The sequence below is a fragment of the Prionailurus bengalensis genome, chromosome C1 (assembly GCF_016509475.1).
Source record: "Prionailurus bengalensis isolate Pbe53 chromosome C1, Fcat_Pben_1.1_paternal_pri, whole genome shotgun sequence".
Taxonomy (NCBI): domain Eukaryota; kingdom Metazoa; phylum Chordata; class Mammalia; order Carnivora; family Felidae; genus Prionailurus; species Prionailurus bengalensis.
Genome location: NC_057345.1, coordinates 142,555,222 through 142,575,739, shown reverse-complemented (window position 1 = coordinate 142,575,739; position 20,518 = coordinate 142,555,222). Strand labels below are relative to the sequence as shown.

At 38.7% G+C, this 20,518-nt stretch overlaps 1 protein-coding gene across 1 annotated transcript; it reads left to right on the top strand.

Annotated features, from left to right (window-relative positions):
- Positions 1 to 411: 411 nt before the first annotated feature.
- Positions 412 to 18,612, top strand: NMI (N-myc and STAT interactor). The gene is made up of 8 exons (XM_043576672.1): positions 412 to 593; positions 6,585 to 6,673; positions 7,387 to 7,482; positions 9,976 to 10,138; positions 13,998 to 14,104; positions 14,192 to 14,378; positions 17,458 to 17,564; positions 18,315 to 18,612. The coding sequence occupies exons 2-8, from the start codon at positions 6,590 to 6,592 to the stop codon at positions 18,498 to 18,500; spliced, it is 930 nt and encodes a 309-aa protein (XP_043432607.1). The 5' UTR covers positions 412 to 593; positions 6,585 to 6,589; the 3' UTR covers positions 18,501 to 18,612.
- Positions 18,613 to 20,518: the final 1,906 nt, after the last annotated feature.

Here is a 20,518-nt window from a genome sequence, read left to right as displayed (position 1 = left end):
CTTGACCTACTTCACCCAACCCCTCTGTGCTTTGGTACCTGACAGTTTATTTTCTGTATCAAAAGGACCACGTCTTAAAAATCGAAACTGAAAATACTTACAACTTGTGAGTAATTCATCATTGGAGACACCACATTTGGTATTCCAACAGTGGTTATTTTATTTTATTTTTTTTTTGTTTCTCTTTGTTTTTGTTTTTCTTCGGGTGAAAAAGGTGATTTTATTAAGGCTCGGGGGACAGGACCCAGGGGCAGAAAGAGCTGTGGGAACAGTGGTTACTTTTAAAGAAAATCTCCGTATGAGCAACAATTTCGTCTGTCTTTTCCTTCTCTTCTCCTTCCCTCCCTTTCCCTTTTAACGTCTTTTCCTTTTTTTTTTTTTTTTTTTTTTGCGGGGGGTGACGGCGGGGGTGGTGGTTGTTTTTGGTTTTAGCAACCAAGCTGTTGATCCGCACTACGAACTACGAGCATTTGGGAATAAGGCAGCCCTTGCGTGCGACCCCGGGACTTCTGGCGACGCTCCTTCCGCGCTCAGCCCGGTGAAGTTTCCGGAAGGGCGCCCTCGCTGGGAGCCGCGTCCCACCGGAGAGGCGGGTGAGTGGCGCCCTGCCCCCCCCCCCCCTCCATCCCCATCCCTGCTCCTAGAGAGGCCCTGGATGGGGAGGGAGGCGGGTTCTGCGGGTCCCGGGGCGGCAAGGGGGGAGGCGGCCGGCAGCGAGCCGAGGGGTCGCTACGGTGACACAGCCGCAGGGTGCGTGCAGGGCGGGGGTGAAGCGGGCCGCGTCTGTCTCACCACCATCCCCTCCCCCGCTCTGGCCTCTGACCCCGTCCTCTTCGTTTGCTTAATTTGGGAAATTGAAACTTAAAATGGTTGGTGTTTCCTCAGTGTTCCTGTGAGAGTCTCTCGATGTAGTTCTTAGGGGAACTTGATTCCTTAAGATTTACTCTCCTTGTCAGGTGCAGGGTTTGGCAGTTGTGCCTCACTTTTTGGAATATGCAAGGATTTTCTTGAAAGAGATCCAAAGGAAAGCACGCTGTTTTTCTGTCTCTAGAACATGCATGAGTTTGTTTTGTTTTGTTTTGTTTTGTTTTGTTTTGTTTTGTTTGGTTTTGTTTTGTTTTGTTTTAAACTATATATGTGTACCGCCATTGTATTAAAAACCACTTCCTTTCTTCCTTCCCCTCATTTCCTGTCATTTGCTGCGGGGCAGGCGTATGGAAGGATTCCATTCTATCAGGCCTGGCACAAAGTGATATGAGTATATTAGGAAAATAGGTGGTAGGTGAGTGGTGATGATTTGCATTGGATTTTTAATTCGCTGTCGTAAGAATTACCATAGACTTAGTGGCTTAAAAATCGCAAATTTATTATCTTGAAAGTCTGTAGGTTATTGTGCTAAGTGAAATAAGTCATACGGAGAAAGACAGATACCATATGTTTTCACTCTTATGTGGATCCTGAGAAACTTAACAGAAGACCATGGGGGAGGGGGAAAAAAGAGGGAAGGAGGGAGCCAAACCATAAGAAATTCTTAAAAACTGAGAATAAACTGAGGGTTGATGGGGGGTGGGGGGGCGGGGAAAGTGGGTGATGGGCATTGAAGAGGGCACCTGTTGGTATGAGCACTGGGTGTTGTATGGAAACCAATTTGGCAATAAATTTCATATATATTTAAAAAAAATAAAGTCTACAGGTTAGAAGGCCAACCTGGATCCCATTGGGCTAAAATCAAGGTGTCTGCAGAGTTGCTTTTCTTTCTGGAGGCTTCTGGGGTGAACCTGTTTTCTTTTTTTTTCCCCCCAGTTTCTGTATGCTGCCCTCCTTCCTTGGCTTAGTGATGTTCTTTCTCCATCTTTAAAGGCAGCATCACTGCATCTCTCTGAACATTATTCTGTTGTCACATCTCACTCTGACTCTGCTCTTTGGCTTTCCTCTTTTACTTTTAAGGGCCTTCATGATTATATTGGCCCCATGGATAATCCAGAATGATTTTCATATTTTAAAGTCGTCTGATTAGTGACCTTGATTCAATCTACAACCTTAATTGTAATCTGACATATTCATAGATTCTGGGGATTAGGCATGGGCAACTTTGAGAGGGTCATTATTTTGCCTACTATCTGATGGTATAAAAGGAAGCCTATTACTGTACATCCCACTAAGCAAAAAGGGGAAGTATCCAGACACTAAATATACCAAAAAAAGTTCTGGGAGTATTATGTAGTAGACCATTTATATGAGTTAAATATATTGAGAGTCTTTATCACAAACTCTTAAAAATATTGATTTAAAAAAAAGCAATCAAACAAATAATGTTGCCATTTCTGCTTTCCGGAAATGTAATAAGAGAACTTCACATGTATGGAATGTCCTGAGCAGAACAAATACTAGTTAAGATACCACAGTTGTCAGTGTGTATTCTTATATTGTGCTCTGAATGGATGCAAGGAGGAGTGGACATGGTCCTTGGCCTCAAGGTCATAACCATCTAGTCATGGAAAATGACACAGGCACACAAATAATTAAAGCTCTCCAAAAGAGATAAAAGAGGGAGAAGTAATGTCCTTTAGGGGAATCAGAAAAGGCTTTAAAAACTTGGGGGAAATTTGGGATGGACCTTGAAGAACAGTAGAATTTCATTAAGGTTGAGAGGAGAGGAAGTATATGACATATTGAGGGACAGGAGGGAAAGGAGGGACCTTCAAGTGTTCAGTATGGTTAGGGTGCTTAGTGTAGAAGTTGTCTGAATAAGACTAGAAAGTAAGTTTTGGTTAGATTGTGTAAGACCTCAGATGACTGTTGAGTCTCATAAAAAGGATTCTGTAGTTGGTGCAATAGGGAGCTACTAATATATTTTGAAACCATCTCATACTTACAGAAAAGTTGCAAGTACAAAACAAACAACTTTCCTTTTTCCTGAATTATTTGAGAATAAGATTTTAACTTCAAGACCCATTGCTCTGGAATTCTTGAATATATATTTCCTACACAAAACATATTCTCTACCTAACTAAAATTCAGTCATCAAAATCAAATTAATATTGATACATTACTGCCATCAAATCCTTGGATCCCATTCACATTTTGACAGTTGTACTAATAATATCCTGTGTAGCAAAAAGGCCCAATTCAGAGTCATGTACTGCATTTAGTTGTGATGTCCCTTTAGTCTCCTTCTGTCTGGAAGAGTTTCTCAGCCTTTCACTGGCTTTCATGAGCTTAACACTTTTGGAGAGAACAGGCCAGTTTATCTAATGTTTCCTCATACTGAGATTCAGATTACGTATCTTTGGCAGGAATATCATAGAAGTCATGCTGTGTTCTAAGTGCACCCTATCAGATGGCAGATGATTTTGGCTTACTTCATTATTTACTTTGTTTATTTTATTATGGTGGCATCTGCCCGGCTTCTTCAATGTAAAGCCACTTTTTACCCTTTGAAATTAATATGTTGTATGGAAGTATTTTTTAATTTTTTTAACCTTTATTATTGACGGGGGGGGGGGGAGGGGCAGAGAGAGAGGGAGACAGAATCTTAAGCAGGCTCCAGGCTCTGAGCTGTCAGCACAGAGCCTGACGCGGGGCCTGAACTCACAAACCATGAGATCATGAGCTGAAGTTGGACACTTAACCGACTGAGACACCCAGGTGCCCCGGTTGTGTGGAAGTATTTTGAAACTAACTGGATGGTCTTTTTCTTACCAAAATTTCAATTTATGTATGTATGTATGTATGTATGTATGTATGTTGGTATGGACTCATAGATTTTTAATTTACTCAGTGGACATTTTTTTATGCTTAATTCATAATGATACTCAGTGTCATTATTTATTTTTATGCTTTATTTAGTCCCAGATTTGGCCAGTGAGAACCTCCTCAAGCTGGGTTTCATGTCTTTTCGACATGCCCTCATCATTCTTTGAACACTTCTTTGCTTTCTGGCAACATTAGGTGCTTATTTTGTATTTTTCCTGTCCCAGTCCTGGTATCAACCATTTCTCTGAAAATCCTTGGTTCCTTGTAGTGGAGGATGGTATCAGAAACCAAATTCTGGGGGCTAGGTGTACTCATTGCTATTGTCTTTTCTTCCAGGCCCTCTCAGCAGACAGAGCTAGGTGTATATATACAGATAGATATGTACAGCATGTATGTATCTTTCTGTCATTCTGCCTATGGATATCATGAGATTATACTGATATCTCCATTTCTAATCCATAGCATTCATTCTAGTTTTCTTTCTATATTTATAATTACCTTCCCTGGCAATGAAAAACCTGGCTCCTTTTGTCTTCTGTATATTTACTTACTTGAAAAACCCCCTTTATGTATGTTTGACCATTGGAAGCTCCAGGCTTATCTTGTATATTTCTTGTCCCATAAGTAGAATCAGCCATTGTTGCAAGGAGCCCTGGTTCTGTTTATTGGAGAATAGATTAGAAACCAAGATCCAGGTGCTACGTGATTCCCTCTGTTTTTGGAAACTGCTAGTGTTCACACTATTTTTTTTGCCAGTCTTCTATTTTATTTAATTAATTAATTTTAATTTTTTTAATTTTTAATTTTTTAAAAAAATTTTAACATTTATTTATTATTGAGAGACAGAGAGAGACAGAGCGTGAGCAGGGGAGGGACAGAGAGAGAGGGAGACACAGAATCTGAAGCAGGATCCAGGCTCTGAGCTGTCAGCACAGAGCCTGATGTGGGCTGGAACTCACAAACCGCAAGATCATGACCTGAACCAAAGTCAGACGCTTAACCAACTGAGCCACCCAGGTGCCCCTAATTAATTAATTTTAAAATGTTTATTTATTTATGTTGAGAGAGAGGGAGCAGGAGCAGGGGAGGGGCAAAGAGAGAGGGAAAGAGAATCTGTGGCAGGCTCCCTGTTAGGGCAGAGCCCGATGTGAGGCTCAAACTCACGAACCATGAGATTATGATTTGAGCTGATACCAAGAGTTAGATGGCCAACTGACTGGGCCACCTAGGCCCCCCAATCTTCTGTTTTATTTTTAAGGAGGGATAAATATTTTTCCTGTTTCTTCTACAGGAGTAGTGAGAATTTAGCTCTTGAAATTTTAGAGGATTATATTATATCACAAACTGGTTTTTAATATGTTTTTAAAGCAATAAAAATAGTTGTTATATTATTCCTTGTCTCAATTTTGATCTGGGACTTACATCTGGTAAATTCATATGCAGGCAAATGTTTACTTTTTTTGTGCCATGGATTCCTTGCCAGTCTGATAAAGCCTATAGGCCTTTAAATTTTTTTTAATGTATAAAATAATATATAGACAATTACAAAGGAAACCAATTATATTGAAATATGATTATCAAAATATTTAAAAAAGCAAATTTTTGATATAGTAATATACATCAATATATTACAGCATATCACAATACCTAGTAATGAGTTTAGTAGCTGCCATCATTTTGAAACAAGGTTAAACACAAACATATTTCAGGACTTCTGCAACAGTTACAATATTTTATGAAAATATTTGTGTCTTCTTGGTGACTTTTGTCCAGGTGCTGCAAATACTGTGTGGCTTGTTGCCTTATGTTCATATCTGAAGAGAGGTGTTTCAGTGAGAGGTTGTTAGAAGTAAAGATGTAATTTTTGGGGCACCTGGGTGGCTAAGTCAGTTAAGTGACTGACTTTAGCTCAGGTCACGATCTCACGGTTCGTGAGTTTGAGTCCCGCATCGGGCTCTGTGCTGACAGCTCAGACCCTGGAGTCTGCTTCAGATTCTGTGTCTCCCTCTGTCTCTGCCCCTCCCCTGCTCGTGCTCTGTCTCTCTCTGTCTTTCAAAATATAAATAAATGTTAAGAAAAAAAAAAGAAGTAAAGATGTAATTTTTTTCCTATTGAGGTGTCTGGACAGGGGAGGATTTGTGAAAATTCTGATAAGAATTTCCGTACATGCAGAGGAAGGGTGTTTGGGGCCTTTCTACTCCATTTACATTTGGGGAGTACAATAGGAAGAATTAGATAAATCAAAATCTTTGAAAAGACCAAAATAGTAATCTTTTAATATGGGGCACCATGTTATGATTAAGATGTGAACCTCAAAGGAATATTAATACCTGTTATTTTCTTTCCTTTTTTAAAAAATTTTAGACTTGTGTTTTTTTCTTTTAAGTTTGTTTATTTGTTTTTTAGAGAGAGAGAGAGAGAGATTGAGCACACACATGAGCAGGGGAGGAGCAGAGAGAGAGGGAGAGAGAGCTGTGAGTGTAGAGCCTGATGCAGAGCTCGGCCTACTACCATGAAATCATGACCTGAGCCAGAAATCAAGATTCAGATGCTTAACTGACTGAGCCACCCAGGCACCCCTGTTATTTTCTATCATTGTGTTGAAAAACAAAGGATTTGTAGACCCCTTTTATGTCTGTATAGGTATGAAAGTTATTTGAAATATAGGCATTGTTCAAATATAAGCCACATGATAATAAAAACTTTGATGATAGGGAAAAAATATAACAAAAATACATTTCTTCTTTTGTAAAAGGATAAAAGTTATTTCTTATTGAATTTGTGTATATGTATGATTTTTAAAATATTTACTTTTTTGTAATAATTAGGAATCATGGCAGACAGTGGAAATAACAAAAGCCAAGTTCACGAGGAGCTTTGGTTAGAGGAAGAATTTATGAAAGATGAACAAAGAGAGGTAAAAATTACTGGGTACTATTAAAAATTAATTTATATCTATTAGTTTTGCAGTGAGGCATGTTTTGTATGTTTTTGTCCAATATTACTTTGAATTTTTTTCAAAAATTTTATTTCCATTATTCAAACCTTACAAAAAGAATCGTATTTCTGTTCTTTCTCTTACAAGGCTTACAACATTAGCTGTTTTCTTTCCCTCCCTTCCTCCTTTTTTTGATTTGCACCCAGAAGTTAAGAGCTTTCTTAGCAATTATCTGATGAGACCCATGAGGGGATGGGGGTTCAGGTAGCTTAAGCCACTTACCCAGGGCTGTATGTCTGGCATGTCAAGGCAGCTGTACTGTGGGAATCATAGCAAAAATTTTTTAAATTGCCTTTGAGTAACATATGTCCACAATTACAGTGCAATTTAAAAGTCATATTGTTGTCACAAATAGCCAGGCAAGGAGTTATACTGAAATGAGATTCAGGTCTGGGTCTCAATCCTTGCCCCACTATAAAAATGTCTGTGACCTTGGGCTAGTGTGAAAGGTAGTTTCCTTGTTTGCATGATGGAGATAATACTACTTGTCAGTGGTAGGAGAATTATTAGGTGATAACAATGATGTCTTTCTTTGCCTTTATCAAGATGATAGAAATTTAGCTTCTTTAATTTGTTTAGAAAAATGAAGTCAGGAGCTGTTTAATTTTTTGGTGCTGTTTGATATTTTTTAGAGATTAATTGATAAAATTGCAAAGGAGAATACTCAGTTAAAGGAGGAGATCCAAAGGCTTGAGGCCAAGTTACAAGAGTCCACCATAAACTCCCAGGTACCTCTTTATTTGGTATATCACATTCTTAACGGACACCATTTTTCCGAAAAAACAATTTAGTTACACAGAATTCACTTTTAAAACACTGTAAACATTGATGGCACCATTGTTTGTAATAGCCCCAAACGGAAAACAACTCAACTGTCCCTCCCCACTAGACTGAATTATTAATTTGGGGTGTATTCACACAATGGAATACCATACAGCAATGAGAATGAACAGGTCACAGCTATATGCAGCCACATGGATGGATTTCATAAACACAATGTTGAAGCAAAAAACATAAAAGAGGATATACCAAGTGCTTCCATTTATTTTTATTTTTATTAATTAAAACATTTTTTTAATGTTTATTCATTTGTGAGAGACAGAGACAGAGCACGAGTGGGGGAGGGGCAGAGAGAGAGGGAGACACAGAATCCAATGCAGGCTCCAGACTCTGAGCTGTCAGCACAGAGCCTGACGTGGGGCTCAAACGCATGAACTGCGAGATCATGACCTTAGCTGAAGTCAGGTGCTTAACCCACTAAGCCACTCAGGTGCCCCCATATGCTTCCATTTAAATAACGCATAACAGCAGGATGTTAAAAGTTAGCATCCTGGTTACCCTTGGCGGCAGGTAGGAACTGGAAGAGAACCCAAGAGGGCTTCTGGGTGTTGGTCATGTTCTGTTTATTGATCTGGGTGCTGGTCACATGTGTGTGATCGTTTTGTAAAATTTCATCTGACTGTACGTTTCTGATAATACATTTTTTTATATTTATGTGTATGTTTTTAAATTTTTTATTTATGTATATGGTAATGCAAAACAAAACAAAATGGTCATTATCAATCACTTTGGGATCAAATTCTTAGTGTTCTCACTAAGTGCCTTTATTGTTCTCTTCATCCAAGTAACTTAAATGGATTTCACAGTGTAAAAAAATTGGACATATATCTTCACCATTTAAATCCTCTCCTAAATTTTCCTGTATTTGAATTAGACATAACTTTCACTACTTTTTCTCCATGACAACTCATACTGTTCCTTTAAACAGTTAAAATGCTTAAAGCATTGTCATATTTTGTTTCTGAAATGGGGGATAGGATATTGAATATCAGGAAGTGGAGTTCCCCATGTTTATGGGACTTATGGGACAGTGTTACAATTGTAGTTACTTCTCAGACTGGAGATGAAATCAGCCAGTCCTGTCACTCAAAGGATCTTGGGAACCCAGCCAGCTCAGCTGATACAGTTTACAGAGGACTGAAACTATGGTCCAGAGAGCATACATGAGTTGCTCCTGGCCAAGTGTGCCCGAGACCAGAATCAGGCACTTTCATTCCAGAAAGTTCTCGACTTTTCAGGGTATATTGGGTATTTCCACATTATTGGGAAACACTCCGCCTATTCTCAGACACTGCCAATTGTTTTGAAACTGGACTTATGGAAATCAGAGATTCTACTGAAGTTACATGTGAAGATATAGAACAAATGTGAAATTAGGTCAAATAACTCATTGAATATTTCTAACCCCTTTGCAATAACAGAAAAATTTTCTTTCAGCATGTAAAATAATCATGGGAAATAGAAATGCAAACAACAGATTCATTTGTGCATTTATGTGTAGTTGTATATGTCTGTTAATCCCAATGATTTTAAACAGATAAGTATAACCACTTAACTTTATCCTTCAGATTATGAATCTTGTTGATAGTGTCCCTTCACATTTTTATAAATCTAAGTTTGGTAATGGTTAAAAAGTTGATGGGCACAGTCCGACTTCGCTCAGGTCATGATCTCACGGTCCGTGGGCTTGAGCCCTGCATCGGGCTCTGTGCTGACAGCTCAGAGTCTGGAGCCTGCTTCAGATTCTGTATCTCCCTTCTCTCTGCCCCTCCCCCACTCAAGCTCTGTCTCTCTCAAAAATAAATAAACGTTAAAAAAATTTTTTTTTTAAAAGTTGATGGGCAGGTGTTGGGGAAGGGGGAATTTAAATTTGACAATTATTAAATCATATAATTTGGGAGGCTTTCTTTTTGGATGAAATTATCTGGGTTTGCTATTAAAATAAACTTAGTATATATGCAACTCTAATTTATAACACTTTGCAATGAGAATAAACATATTGTCTTATGATTCCCTTGTAGGATACCCTATTATTGGTATAGTTGTTTAAAAGGTACTTATCTACAGGAATGATGTAGACTTTAGAATCGAACACCATCCAATATTGGCTAGTTTAAACATTGATTAGATAAAATGAGAGATTATATACTTATAATTTCATCTGGGAAATAATATTAAAGGATCAGCATCTGATTACTTTACTGAGTACTTACCTGGGAAGAAGTAATTACTAAAGATATTCACTAAGACCACACTTAGCATTCTGTGGGGTTCTGAAATCAGTGGAGAATGAATTATTAGATGATCAAATCACATTATCACAGGAAGGGCTTAAGTTATTTCTTGTCTTGATTTTAATCAAACATTTCTGTTTAAATTAGATTAAAGAGGATATTCCTGAAACAGAGATGAAATTCACATCTTTAGAGAATCCTGAGAATGACAGCCAGTTTTTAAATGTCTCCTGTTCATTTCAAGTGAGCTCGCAAGTTCTTTATGAGCTACAGAAAGGACAAGCACTTATCACCTTTGAAAAAGAAGAAGGTATGAGTAATGTTCAAAAATTCGATCATGTTACTTTTGGAAAGCACAGGCACTTTCAAAGAGCTTTCATAGATATTTGGCTATTGCTTTATAATTTTAATATTTGTCATTTCATCTCATCTCATAGTAACACCTTGGGGCAGGTAGGACTGTCCCCATTTTTTGATGAGAAAACTCAGACATTAAGAGCGTTGAGTGGGGCGCCTGGGTGGCTCAGTCGGTTGGGCGTTCGACTTCAGCTCAGGTCATGATGTCGCGGTTTGTGAGTTCGAGCCCCACGTCAGGCTCTGTGCTGACAGCTCAGAGCCTGGAGCCTGCTTCGGATTCTGTGTCTCCTTCTCTCTCTGCCCATCCCCCGCTTGTGCTCTGTCTCTCTCTGTCTCTCAAAAATAAATAAATAAATGTTAAAAAAAATTAAAAAAAAAAGAGTGTTGAGTATGATCATTTGTTCAGAACATGACTCTGGGACTCAAGGTGTTGTGATGTCCAACACTAGTGTTTTTACTCCATCTGCCACCTCCAAATACTACTAGTAATACTTTATTTTTGAGAGAGAGAGAGAGAGAGAGAGAGACAGAGAGAGAGAGAGAGAGAGAATTCCAAGTAGGCTCTATGCTCAGTGAGGAGCCTGATGCAGGGCTTGATCCCACGACCCTGGGATTATGACCTGACTCAGGGTAGGAGCTGAAATCAAGGATAGGACACCCATCCAACTAAACCCCCAGAAGCTCCCCCCCTTTTTAACTAGTAATAATATTTTAAGGTAGTAGAGCTCTACATGGTTCTCAGAGTTCTTAAAGACATCTCATTTTATACTTACTTGACTCTGTGAAAGCAATATGATAGGAGAATTACTCTTTGCATCTTATAACCAAGAAAACAGATTCTCAGGTGTTTAAGTGACTTACCTAAGGGCACATGACCAGTGAATGGAAAGAGTCCAAGAGTCTGAGGTTTAGGAATGGGACCTGATGTTTGCTAAGTCTGCCATGGTGTAGGACTCTATTCTCCTTAGTGAGGAGAATCTGGCTTTGTATGCCAGATTTTCCCATTTCTAGAAGTGTGATTTTAGTTGGGTTCTTCCTAAATCTCAGATTTTTATGGCAATGGTAGTACCTATCTCATGGGATTTGCGTTGAGTATTAAATGAGAAATGTTGGTAAAATACTTAGCATGGTATCTGACACATAATAAACACTTCATAAATGTTAGCTGTCATTATTGCTATTTGTTGGGAATTTTCCAGATAAGGAAAGATAAAGAACTCGCTCAAGGTTCATACTGTTAAAAATTGCAAAGCTGAGAGCCAAACCCTGAGGACCCACGTCCTTTCTCCTAGACCAGCAGTCCTCGGAGCAGGCCACTATGCCGGGCCTTCGTTCTTGTATTTGTCACATTATGGGTTGGGGCCAGATGGTCTTAAGCCCTTCCGGTGCTCAGGTTCTGAGAATCTATGGTTATAACTCGTGTCTCCGTACACCTGGTCCATCACCATAGTCTGCAAATAAATGTTAAAAGGAAAGACATTCTAGCAGGTTAGCATAGGCACTACTGTTCGTTCACCATGGGTCCACCCTGGGTCTGCTTCTACAGATGAGGATGCCAAGAGCCCTGTGTTGGCAGTCGGCAATGGTGATGGAGATATAATCAAAAGACGGAAGCGAGGATTTGGGAGGCAGGGATTCTGTGCAGGAATTACCTGGGAATGCTGGGAATAGAGTTCTCTTCAGAAACAGCTGCATAGCTGTTTCCACTCTTGGTCCAGCTCTGAGGTCTTGCTCCCCTGGGACAACTTTGGGCTCATACACAATTAAACAGAAGTTGGCTTTTGATAGTCAGAGTCACAAAAGCTGAAACGCAAGTGGTCCCTTTCAGCTGCGTCAGATCACCAGATGTTGGAGTTTGGGTGGGGGGTGGGGGTGTGGAAGGGAAAGAACATCATCTAACTGTTACTTCATTGACATTTTCTGTTATTGTTGCCTGTTGCCACTAACAAGAACGTAAGTTGTAATTCAAGTTATCCAGTCATATCTCAGTACAATGAGTGTGAATTCCCACAAGACAACGCCCTGCCTTTTAGCCTGTTTCCCTCTTCCTTCATCTGTGGTGTGTATGCTGTTCAGTTGTCATAAACACATGTGAGATTTATAGGACTGGGAGTGGGCATCTCTTATCTTTGTGACAAATTAGGTTAAGCAGCTCTGTATTAACAGTTGAGGTGTTACAAACTCTCATATCACATAATTAAAAATAAATACACACCCACATGCATTTTAAACTGAACTATAGTTGCTGTCTGGAGTTTTAATTTTTGGCATAATTATATTACTGAACCTCTCCCATTTGCACAAATAAGTTAGATTTGATAGTTTTGTGATTGGTATAAGCTATCATCTTTTTAATGAATGATCTCCAGGGCGTTTTAGCAAAAGTAAAATTCCTCATTAAATATGGCAAAAAAAAAAAAAAAGATTTGCACTTTGATATTCAAGCCCGTGTGGTCTTTAATATGGAAACCTTAAGAAAGACAAAAATGAGAATTTATTTCTTTGGTTTTTGACATATTAAAGAGAAGTGACAAATGATAAATAAGATTGTCAGAATGACACTGACACAAAAGTTTTTCCAGCTTACTTAACGTGGAAGAAGTTTCTGGCTGTGCCTTAATGCACTAAGGGAATTCTCTGGTCATTCTGTGAACCATGGAGAGGAAGGGTGTGTGTCTGTGCTGAAATAATATATGAATTTCTAAAGAATCACCAGGCTTATCTCTTAAGAGCTGAATCTAGAACTTGATGAGAATTTCTTTTTTTTTTAATTTTAATTTTTTTTAATGTTTTTATTTATTTTTGAGACAGAGAGAGACAGAGCATGAGCAGGGGAGGGGCAGAGAGAGAGGGAGACACAGAATCTGAAACAGGCTCCAGGCTCTGAGCTGTCAGCACAGAGCCTGACGCGGGGCTCGAGCTCACGGACTGTAAGATCATGACCTGAGCCGAAGTCGGAAGCCCAACCGACCAACCCACCCAGGTGCCCCGATGAGAATTTCTACACTATCATTTGTTTCCAGTTTTACTGAGAAATAATTGATACATATCACTCTGTAAGTTTAAGGTGTACAGCATGATACATTGATCTACATGTACTGTGAAATGATGACCACAGTAGGTGCAGCCAACATCCATCTTCTCATTTATGTGCAATGAAAAGAATTTCTATAGCTACAACAAAAAAAAAAAAAAAAAGGAAAAAGGATCTTTTTTTTGCTTGTCATGAGAACACTTAGGCTCTACTCTCTTAACCTCTTTCCTGTATACTGCACAGCAGTGTTCGCTGTAGTCACCATGTTGTACATGGCATCCCTGGTACTCCTTCATCTTATAACTGGAAGTTTTGTCATTTTTGCTGATGTATTTTGATATTTTAACGTTAATATATTTGTTTGTTGCTTTGGTGGCAAGACCGTTATCACTTAGAAGCCCTAAGAAAAGTAAAAAAAAATTAAATCCTTTATTTTATTTTATTTTATTTTAATTTTTAAAAAATGTCTTATTTATTGTCGAGAGAAAGAGAGACAGAGCATGAGCGGGGGAGGGGCAAAGAGAGAGGGAGACACAGAATCCGAAACAGGCTCCAGGCTCCGAGCTGTCAGCACTGAGCCTGATGCCGGGCTCAAACTTGTGAACTGAGAGATCATGACCTGAGCCAAAGTCGAACATTCAACTGACTGAGCCACCCAGTCGCCCCTAGATCCTTTAGAATTCAAGAAAATTTTAAATATTTAGGATAATTTGTTCTTAACCAGAAGTGAAAAAATTTCTGAAATATTGGAAATTAATACTCCCAAATTATCTTTCAGTTGCCCAAAATGTCATCAGAATGGGGAAACATCACGTGCAGATAGAGGATGTAGATGTGGAGGTTATGGCCAAGCCAGTTCCATTAAATTCGGGAGTCAGATTCCAGGTAACACGTTGATTAAAGCTTTTTAGAATTCTGTTAGATGTGAGCACTTTTCTCATCCATATTTCTGAATATGAAATGATTTCCCAGGTTCATGTAGAAGTGTCTAAGGTGAAGATCAATGTTACTGAAATTCCTGATGAATTGCCTGAAGATCAGATGAGAGACAAGCTAGAACTGAGCTTTTCTAAGTCCCGAAACGGAGGTGGAGAAGTGCTATGCGTGCAGTATGATAAGCAGTCCCGGAGTGCTGTGATTACATTTTTGGAAACTGGAGGTATTCACACATGTAGGAAGTTAAAAAATACTCTACCATTTATATTTATGTTTGCCATTTCTTTAAAAAAAATTTTTTTAAACGTTTATTCATTTTTTGAGAAATGGAGAGAGACAGAGCATGAGTGGGGGAGGGGTAGAGAGAGGGATGAAGACACAGAATCTGTGGCAGGCTCCAGGCTCTGAGCTATCAGCACAGAGCCCGATGTGGGGCTCAATCCCATAGACCGCGAGATCATGACCTGAACCCAAGGTGGACACTTAACCGACTGAGCCACCCAGGCGCCTCTATGTTCTGCCATTTCTGAAAGTATTCCTTTGCTACTTCTTCTATTTGGAATTTATTAAGTAGAATAATAATAGATTTTTAAAAAACCTTTTAAAATGATGGAGTCCTGAGAATGATTTCTGTGAATGCTACTGAGAATAATATTTCAAGCACATCAACTTTGTACATTCTCAGCACATGCCAGGCAAAGAGCCAGGTGTTCTATACATGTGTCTCCTCTTATCCATAGCACAATTCTGGAGACAGGTGTCGTACCCATTTTATTGATGTGGAAACTGAGTCCTAGGGAGGGTAAATAATGAACCCCAAATTATAGTGAGTATGTGGCAGAGAAATTTAGAAATACATATGTATAAACTATCACTTCCTATCCCACCTATTAAGATGGACAATGGTCTCTTAGTTGGAGGGAGTAGATTCCAGGGAAAGCAAGGCATGAATGGAAAGAACAGTGAGACATCTGTTCCCTTTTTAGGTAGAAATGGAGTTTTTACCAAATCATCTGAGGGGGCTTTACATTCTTATGATTAAAAATATACAATTTGGGATACCTGGGCGGCTCAGTTGGTTAAGCATCCGACTTCGGCTCAGGTCATGATCTCACATTCGTGGGTTCGGGCTCTGCATGTGGCTCTGTGCTGATGCCATGGAGCCTGGAACCTGCTTCAGATTCTGTGTCTCCCTCTCTCTTTGCCCCTCTCCCATGCACGCGGTCTCTCTCTCTCTCAAAAACTAAACATTAAAAAAAAAATACACAATTCTACAGCAGCTGCTTTTGTTAATATGTTCAAGTGATTCTCAATGTAAAAATATCTTGCTCTAGTTAATCCAGTTCTTAGGGTTTCTCCTGGGTTGGCATATGTAAAAGAAAGCCAGGTATACAATTTAAAAAAAACATTGATTGATTGTTTATTTCATAACAAAGTAATACATGCTTTTTAAAGAAACTTGATAATAAAGAGCAGGGGCTCCTGTCTCGCTCAGTTGGTGGAATGTGCAACTCTTGATCTTGGGGTTGTGGGATCGAGCCCTCTGTTGAGTGTAGAGATTTACTTAAAAAATAAAATTAGGGGCGCCTGGGTGGCGCAGTCGGTTAAGCGTCTGACTTCAGCCAGGTCACGATCTCGCGGTCCGTGAGTTCGAGCCCCGCGTCAGGCTCTGGGCTGATGGCTCAGAGCCTGGAGCCTGTTTCCGATTCTGTGTTTCCCTCTCTCTCTGCCCCTCCCCCGTTCATGCTCTGTCTCTCTCTGTCCCAAAAATAAATAAACGTTGAGAAAAAAAAAAAAATTAAAAAAAAAATAAAATAAAAAAAAAAAAGAATATCATTAACTTAGTAAAACTGGAGACATTTCCTTAAACTTGCCTTTCTCCTACTATTTAGTTAGTTATGGTTACTTGAGTGGGTTTCCAGATCTTTCTGCTGGAAATCCTGGATCATATGGTGATTCTATGTTTAATGTTTTGAGATGACATACTATTTTCCACAGTGGCTCTACCATTTTATATTCTTACCAGCACTGTACCAGGGTTTCAATTTCTCCACATCCTTGCCAGCAGGGGCCTGGCCTCTTAACCACTGCACCATATTGCCCATCCAACATGGACTGGTGAGAGGCAAAAAAGCATACATAGTGATACGATATTCTTAAGTACTGTTTCTGTTAAACTTGATGCAGTCTGAAACATTATTTTTTTCCCCTCCAGGAGAAAAATGCTGCTCAAAATAAATCTGATTATTCTTTGTGCTGGAGAAAACTGATGAATTTTTGTTATTTGCCTTCAGTTTCTAGATAACGATCAAATCCCTCCCCTCCCTTGGTTAACATCATTATATCAGCTTACTGAAAAATATCATGTATTAGTTATAGGACAACTAAGTAATTTTATATAAAATTTTATGTATTGTAGTAATATAGTAATTATATATGTGTGTATACATGTATATTGTAAAATGTATATATACAGGATTCTTTTTTTTTAAGTTTCTTCTATTTTTAAAAAATTTTTTTTTTCAACGTTTATTTATTTTTGGGACAGAGAGAGACAGAGCATGAACGGGGGAGGGGCAGGGAGAGAGGGAGACACAGAATCGGAAACAGGCTCCAGGCTCTGAGCCATCAGCCCAGAGCCCGACGCGGGGCTCGAACTCACGGAGCGCGAGATCGTGACCTGGCTGAAGTCGGTCGCTTAACCGACTGCGCCACCCAGGCGCCCCAAGTTTCTTCTATTTTGAGAGAGACAGAGTGAGTGTGTACAAGCAGGTGAGGGACAGAGAGGGAAAGAGAGAAAATCCCCCACAGGGCTCAAACTCATGAACTGTGAGATCATGATCTGAGCCTAAATCAAGTGTTGGATGCTTAACCTAGGGGAGCCACCTAGGCGCCCCTATATACAGTAATCATAGTTTTCAATTATACTTCTTGAGAAACTGGGAAACTCACAGTCTTGTTAGGATGGGTGGGCTACTTTTTGCATATGGTTATTGCATTTTATGGAGCTCAAAGTAGATCTGTCTGAGGACATCACAAACTTCTGCATTGACTGATTGCAGTGGATAGTTCAAGACAGAAGATCTATTTAAACCCCATTATTGTTTGGTCTTATATTTTCCAAAATTATGTACTGCAAAGTCTTTAAAGTGGACTGTTGAATTTTTCGTAGAATTTTTAAAAATGTAATCACTAAATTCACTATTTACTGTGATGTTTCATTTGAAGAAAGTTTTAACTTTGGTTAAAAATGTTTATGATATTAAAAAAAAGAAAATAATTTTTTTTTAATTTACTTCTAGTTGCTGACAAGATTTTGAAAAAGAAAGAATATCCGCTTTGTATAAATCAAAACTGCTATAGAGTTATTGTTTCTCCATACATAGAAACAGACTTGAAAAATTTTCAGGTAAAGTCATCTCTTTCCTTCATTTTGAGAACTTATTGTTTAACCCCACCTCACAAGAAATAAAGAAGTTGTGTCTGTTACTGTTGGAGACTTATTAGTGAGCAATATCAAAATAGTTTCTTCAGATCTGCTTGGTGCAAAATAAGTGTATCTTTTTTAAAAAATATTTTAGTGTGAAATTATACCTTATTTAATTTATTACACTCTTTTTCAAAACTGAAAGTACTCAGGTAATGACATAATATTTTTGTATATGGAGACATAGCTACATATCTTTCATGTGTCTACTGTCATTGGGCATTAAAAATGATTCTTCCTGCTCATTTTCTCTGAACTCATTATCCGTACCCCAACCTCCTTTTTTCTGTTCCTACTTAGGTACTAAATGGCACCACAGTCTTACATAGTCCACCAACCTGAAAGCTACAGCTCATGCTTAATTCCTCATTTTGCTTCACCTCCAACATTCATTTGGTCATTCAGTCTTGTTACTTCCACCTCTGACTACTTCTGTCACTATGGTCCTTCTGTCCATAGGGATGCCCTTCTTTCCTCCATTTGTCATAATGCTGCCTGAGTTATCTTTCTGAAACTCAGATCTGACTTGGATATTCTGTTGCTTGAAAAGTCTTTCTGAGGCTCCTTGTCTCTTCTAAGATAAGGTCTGAAGTATTAAGCAGAGCTTATAAAGTTTTGCAATTCAAATGTCTTAGAAAAGTTTCTATTTATCTTTTGTATTTTCCTTCTTAGGCATTTTCAGGAATATCTAGGAGGACAGTGCTTCTCACTGGAATGGAAGATCTTCAGATGATGGATGAAGAAATTTTAGAGGATTTAGTTAACATTTACTTTCAACGGGAGACGAATGGAGGTGGAGAAGTAGAAGTGGTCAAATGTTCTCTAGGTCAGGCTTGCATAGCATACTTTGAAGAATAGAGGCATGGAATTAGATGAGCTTCTTATCTAGCTTATCTAGCTTATTAGAGCTTCTGAGCCCAAAGCACTGTCCATGTGTGACAAAAATGAATATCCCTTTCCTTTAAAAAATTTCCTTCCTAAAAAAAATTTCCTTTAAAAAATTCCTTTCCTTGAATTCTTAAGTATCCATTTATTCTTAGATACAAAAATATATTTCCATGTTTTTGAATTCTTGTTTCAAACTCTGCTGCATGCTTACAAGTGCAGTAAATGTACTGTATTAAAAAGTTTTGTTTGTTCATAAATGATGTGGACAGGTGCCATGTCCATTGAAATCAATCATAAGTGATGCCATTGTCCCCCTGCTGTGTTGGCTCATTCTGTCGTGGGCATGTGGGCCAATTCTCTTTTGGCCCCAGGTCCACCATCATGCAGACTTCACTCAACATTTCCCAAAGAACTGTTATATTCAGCTGTTTGTGATTTCTGTAGACTTTGAATTTCAAGGAACTTCAAGGGTGATCATTTCCCTCTTTCCCATTGTATAGCATTTTACTCCAGAGCCCCAAAGATATTTTTCAGAGCTGAGTGTGGTCTTTTTATTTAACATTTTCTTCTCCCAGAGTGTCAAGGGTCCCCTGATTCTTTCCAAGACACCTTCGTCAAATAGAACTTGTAAAGGCCATAATTGTCTTTCCTTTACATTTGTAAGGGGAAGAATAAGCTTAAGGGAATGACATCCTTAGAATAAAGGGAGAGGTAAATGCAAAGCTAGGGACTCCTCACTTATCATGCTGGATGCCGGGGAGTGCCTGAAGATGAAAGCACGTGCCTTTGAGTTTGAGAGAGACCCAGTTCCTTAGCATCCCATTGTTTTTACGTTGTAGAAATGAAACAGTAAAATGCAAGGTTTCTATTCAGAGAAGGTAAAATTCTTTTTGGTAAAGAACATGTGAACAGCTTTTATCCTAATATGGTATGTTTCATAAGGAGCCAATGGCAGAAATAAGTTTATATTAAAATGCTGGCAGAAATAAAAAGCTTTAGAAAAAGATTCTATGCCTAAACTTAACTCATGCTGCCTGCCATCTAAAATAAAGGAAAGGGGCACCTGGGCGGCTGAGCCGGTTAAGCATCTGACTCCTGATTTCAGCTCAGGTCATCATCTCATGGTTTGTGAGTTTGAGCCCTGAATCGGGCTCCGTGCTGACAGTGTGGAGCCTGCTTGGGATGCTGTCTCTCTCTTTCTGCCCCTCCTCTGGTCGCAGTCTCTCTCCTTCTCTCTCAAAATAAATGAACTTAAAAGAAGATCTCGTTGCTTTCACATTTCTCTTTAGAATGAGAGATGGTGCCTAAAAACTGGAAATTTATAATAAATCTTCATATTCACTGTTTTAGGGGGAAAATGTCTCATATATCAGTTCTTTGGGAATAGTAAGCTTATTTCAAGCTCAAAATATTGAGAAAAACTTGAAGAACCTTATTTAATTTTGATTGGTACAAAAGGTATGATTTTTAGCCTGTGGCAGACAGACAATCAGAAAGAATGTTTTCCTAATATTTAAGGCAAGGTTTGGAATAGTCACTTTTGTTTCTTTTGGGAGCATTTCTTCAGCAGCAAAATAGATAATTTCATTCAATTCTAAATATTCACAATTTTTTGATAAATGTTTTTGATAAATGTTACTTACCATAGAAAATCAGACTTGGGCTCCTTTCACCAATTCCACCCTTGTGTGATCTGCCCAGATCTCAGAAATCAACCATTGGCTCTCCTGTCTATTTTTAGAGTTTTAGAGATTTTACAGGAAGAAAGTTTCCTTTGAGAATTTGCCAAAAGATATTGACTCTTGCGTATTAAGTTAGGAAGCCTTAGATTGTCTAGGAAGAGATAGCTCTACTTAATGTGTGAAAAGACACTGTCAGCATATAAGTCAGGAAAGATAATTATGTGAAATCATGAATCCCTCTTGCCCTTTGTAGATTTATCAGTCAGGATAGCTTAGGTTCTGTTGTATTAACAACCTCCCAAATCT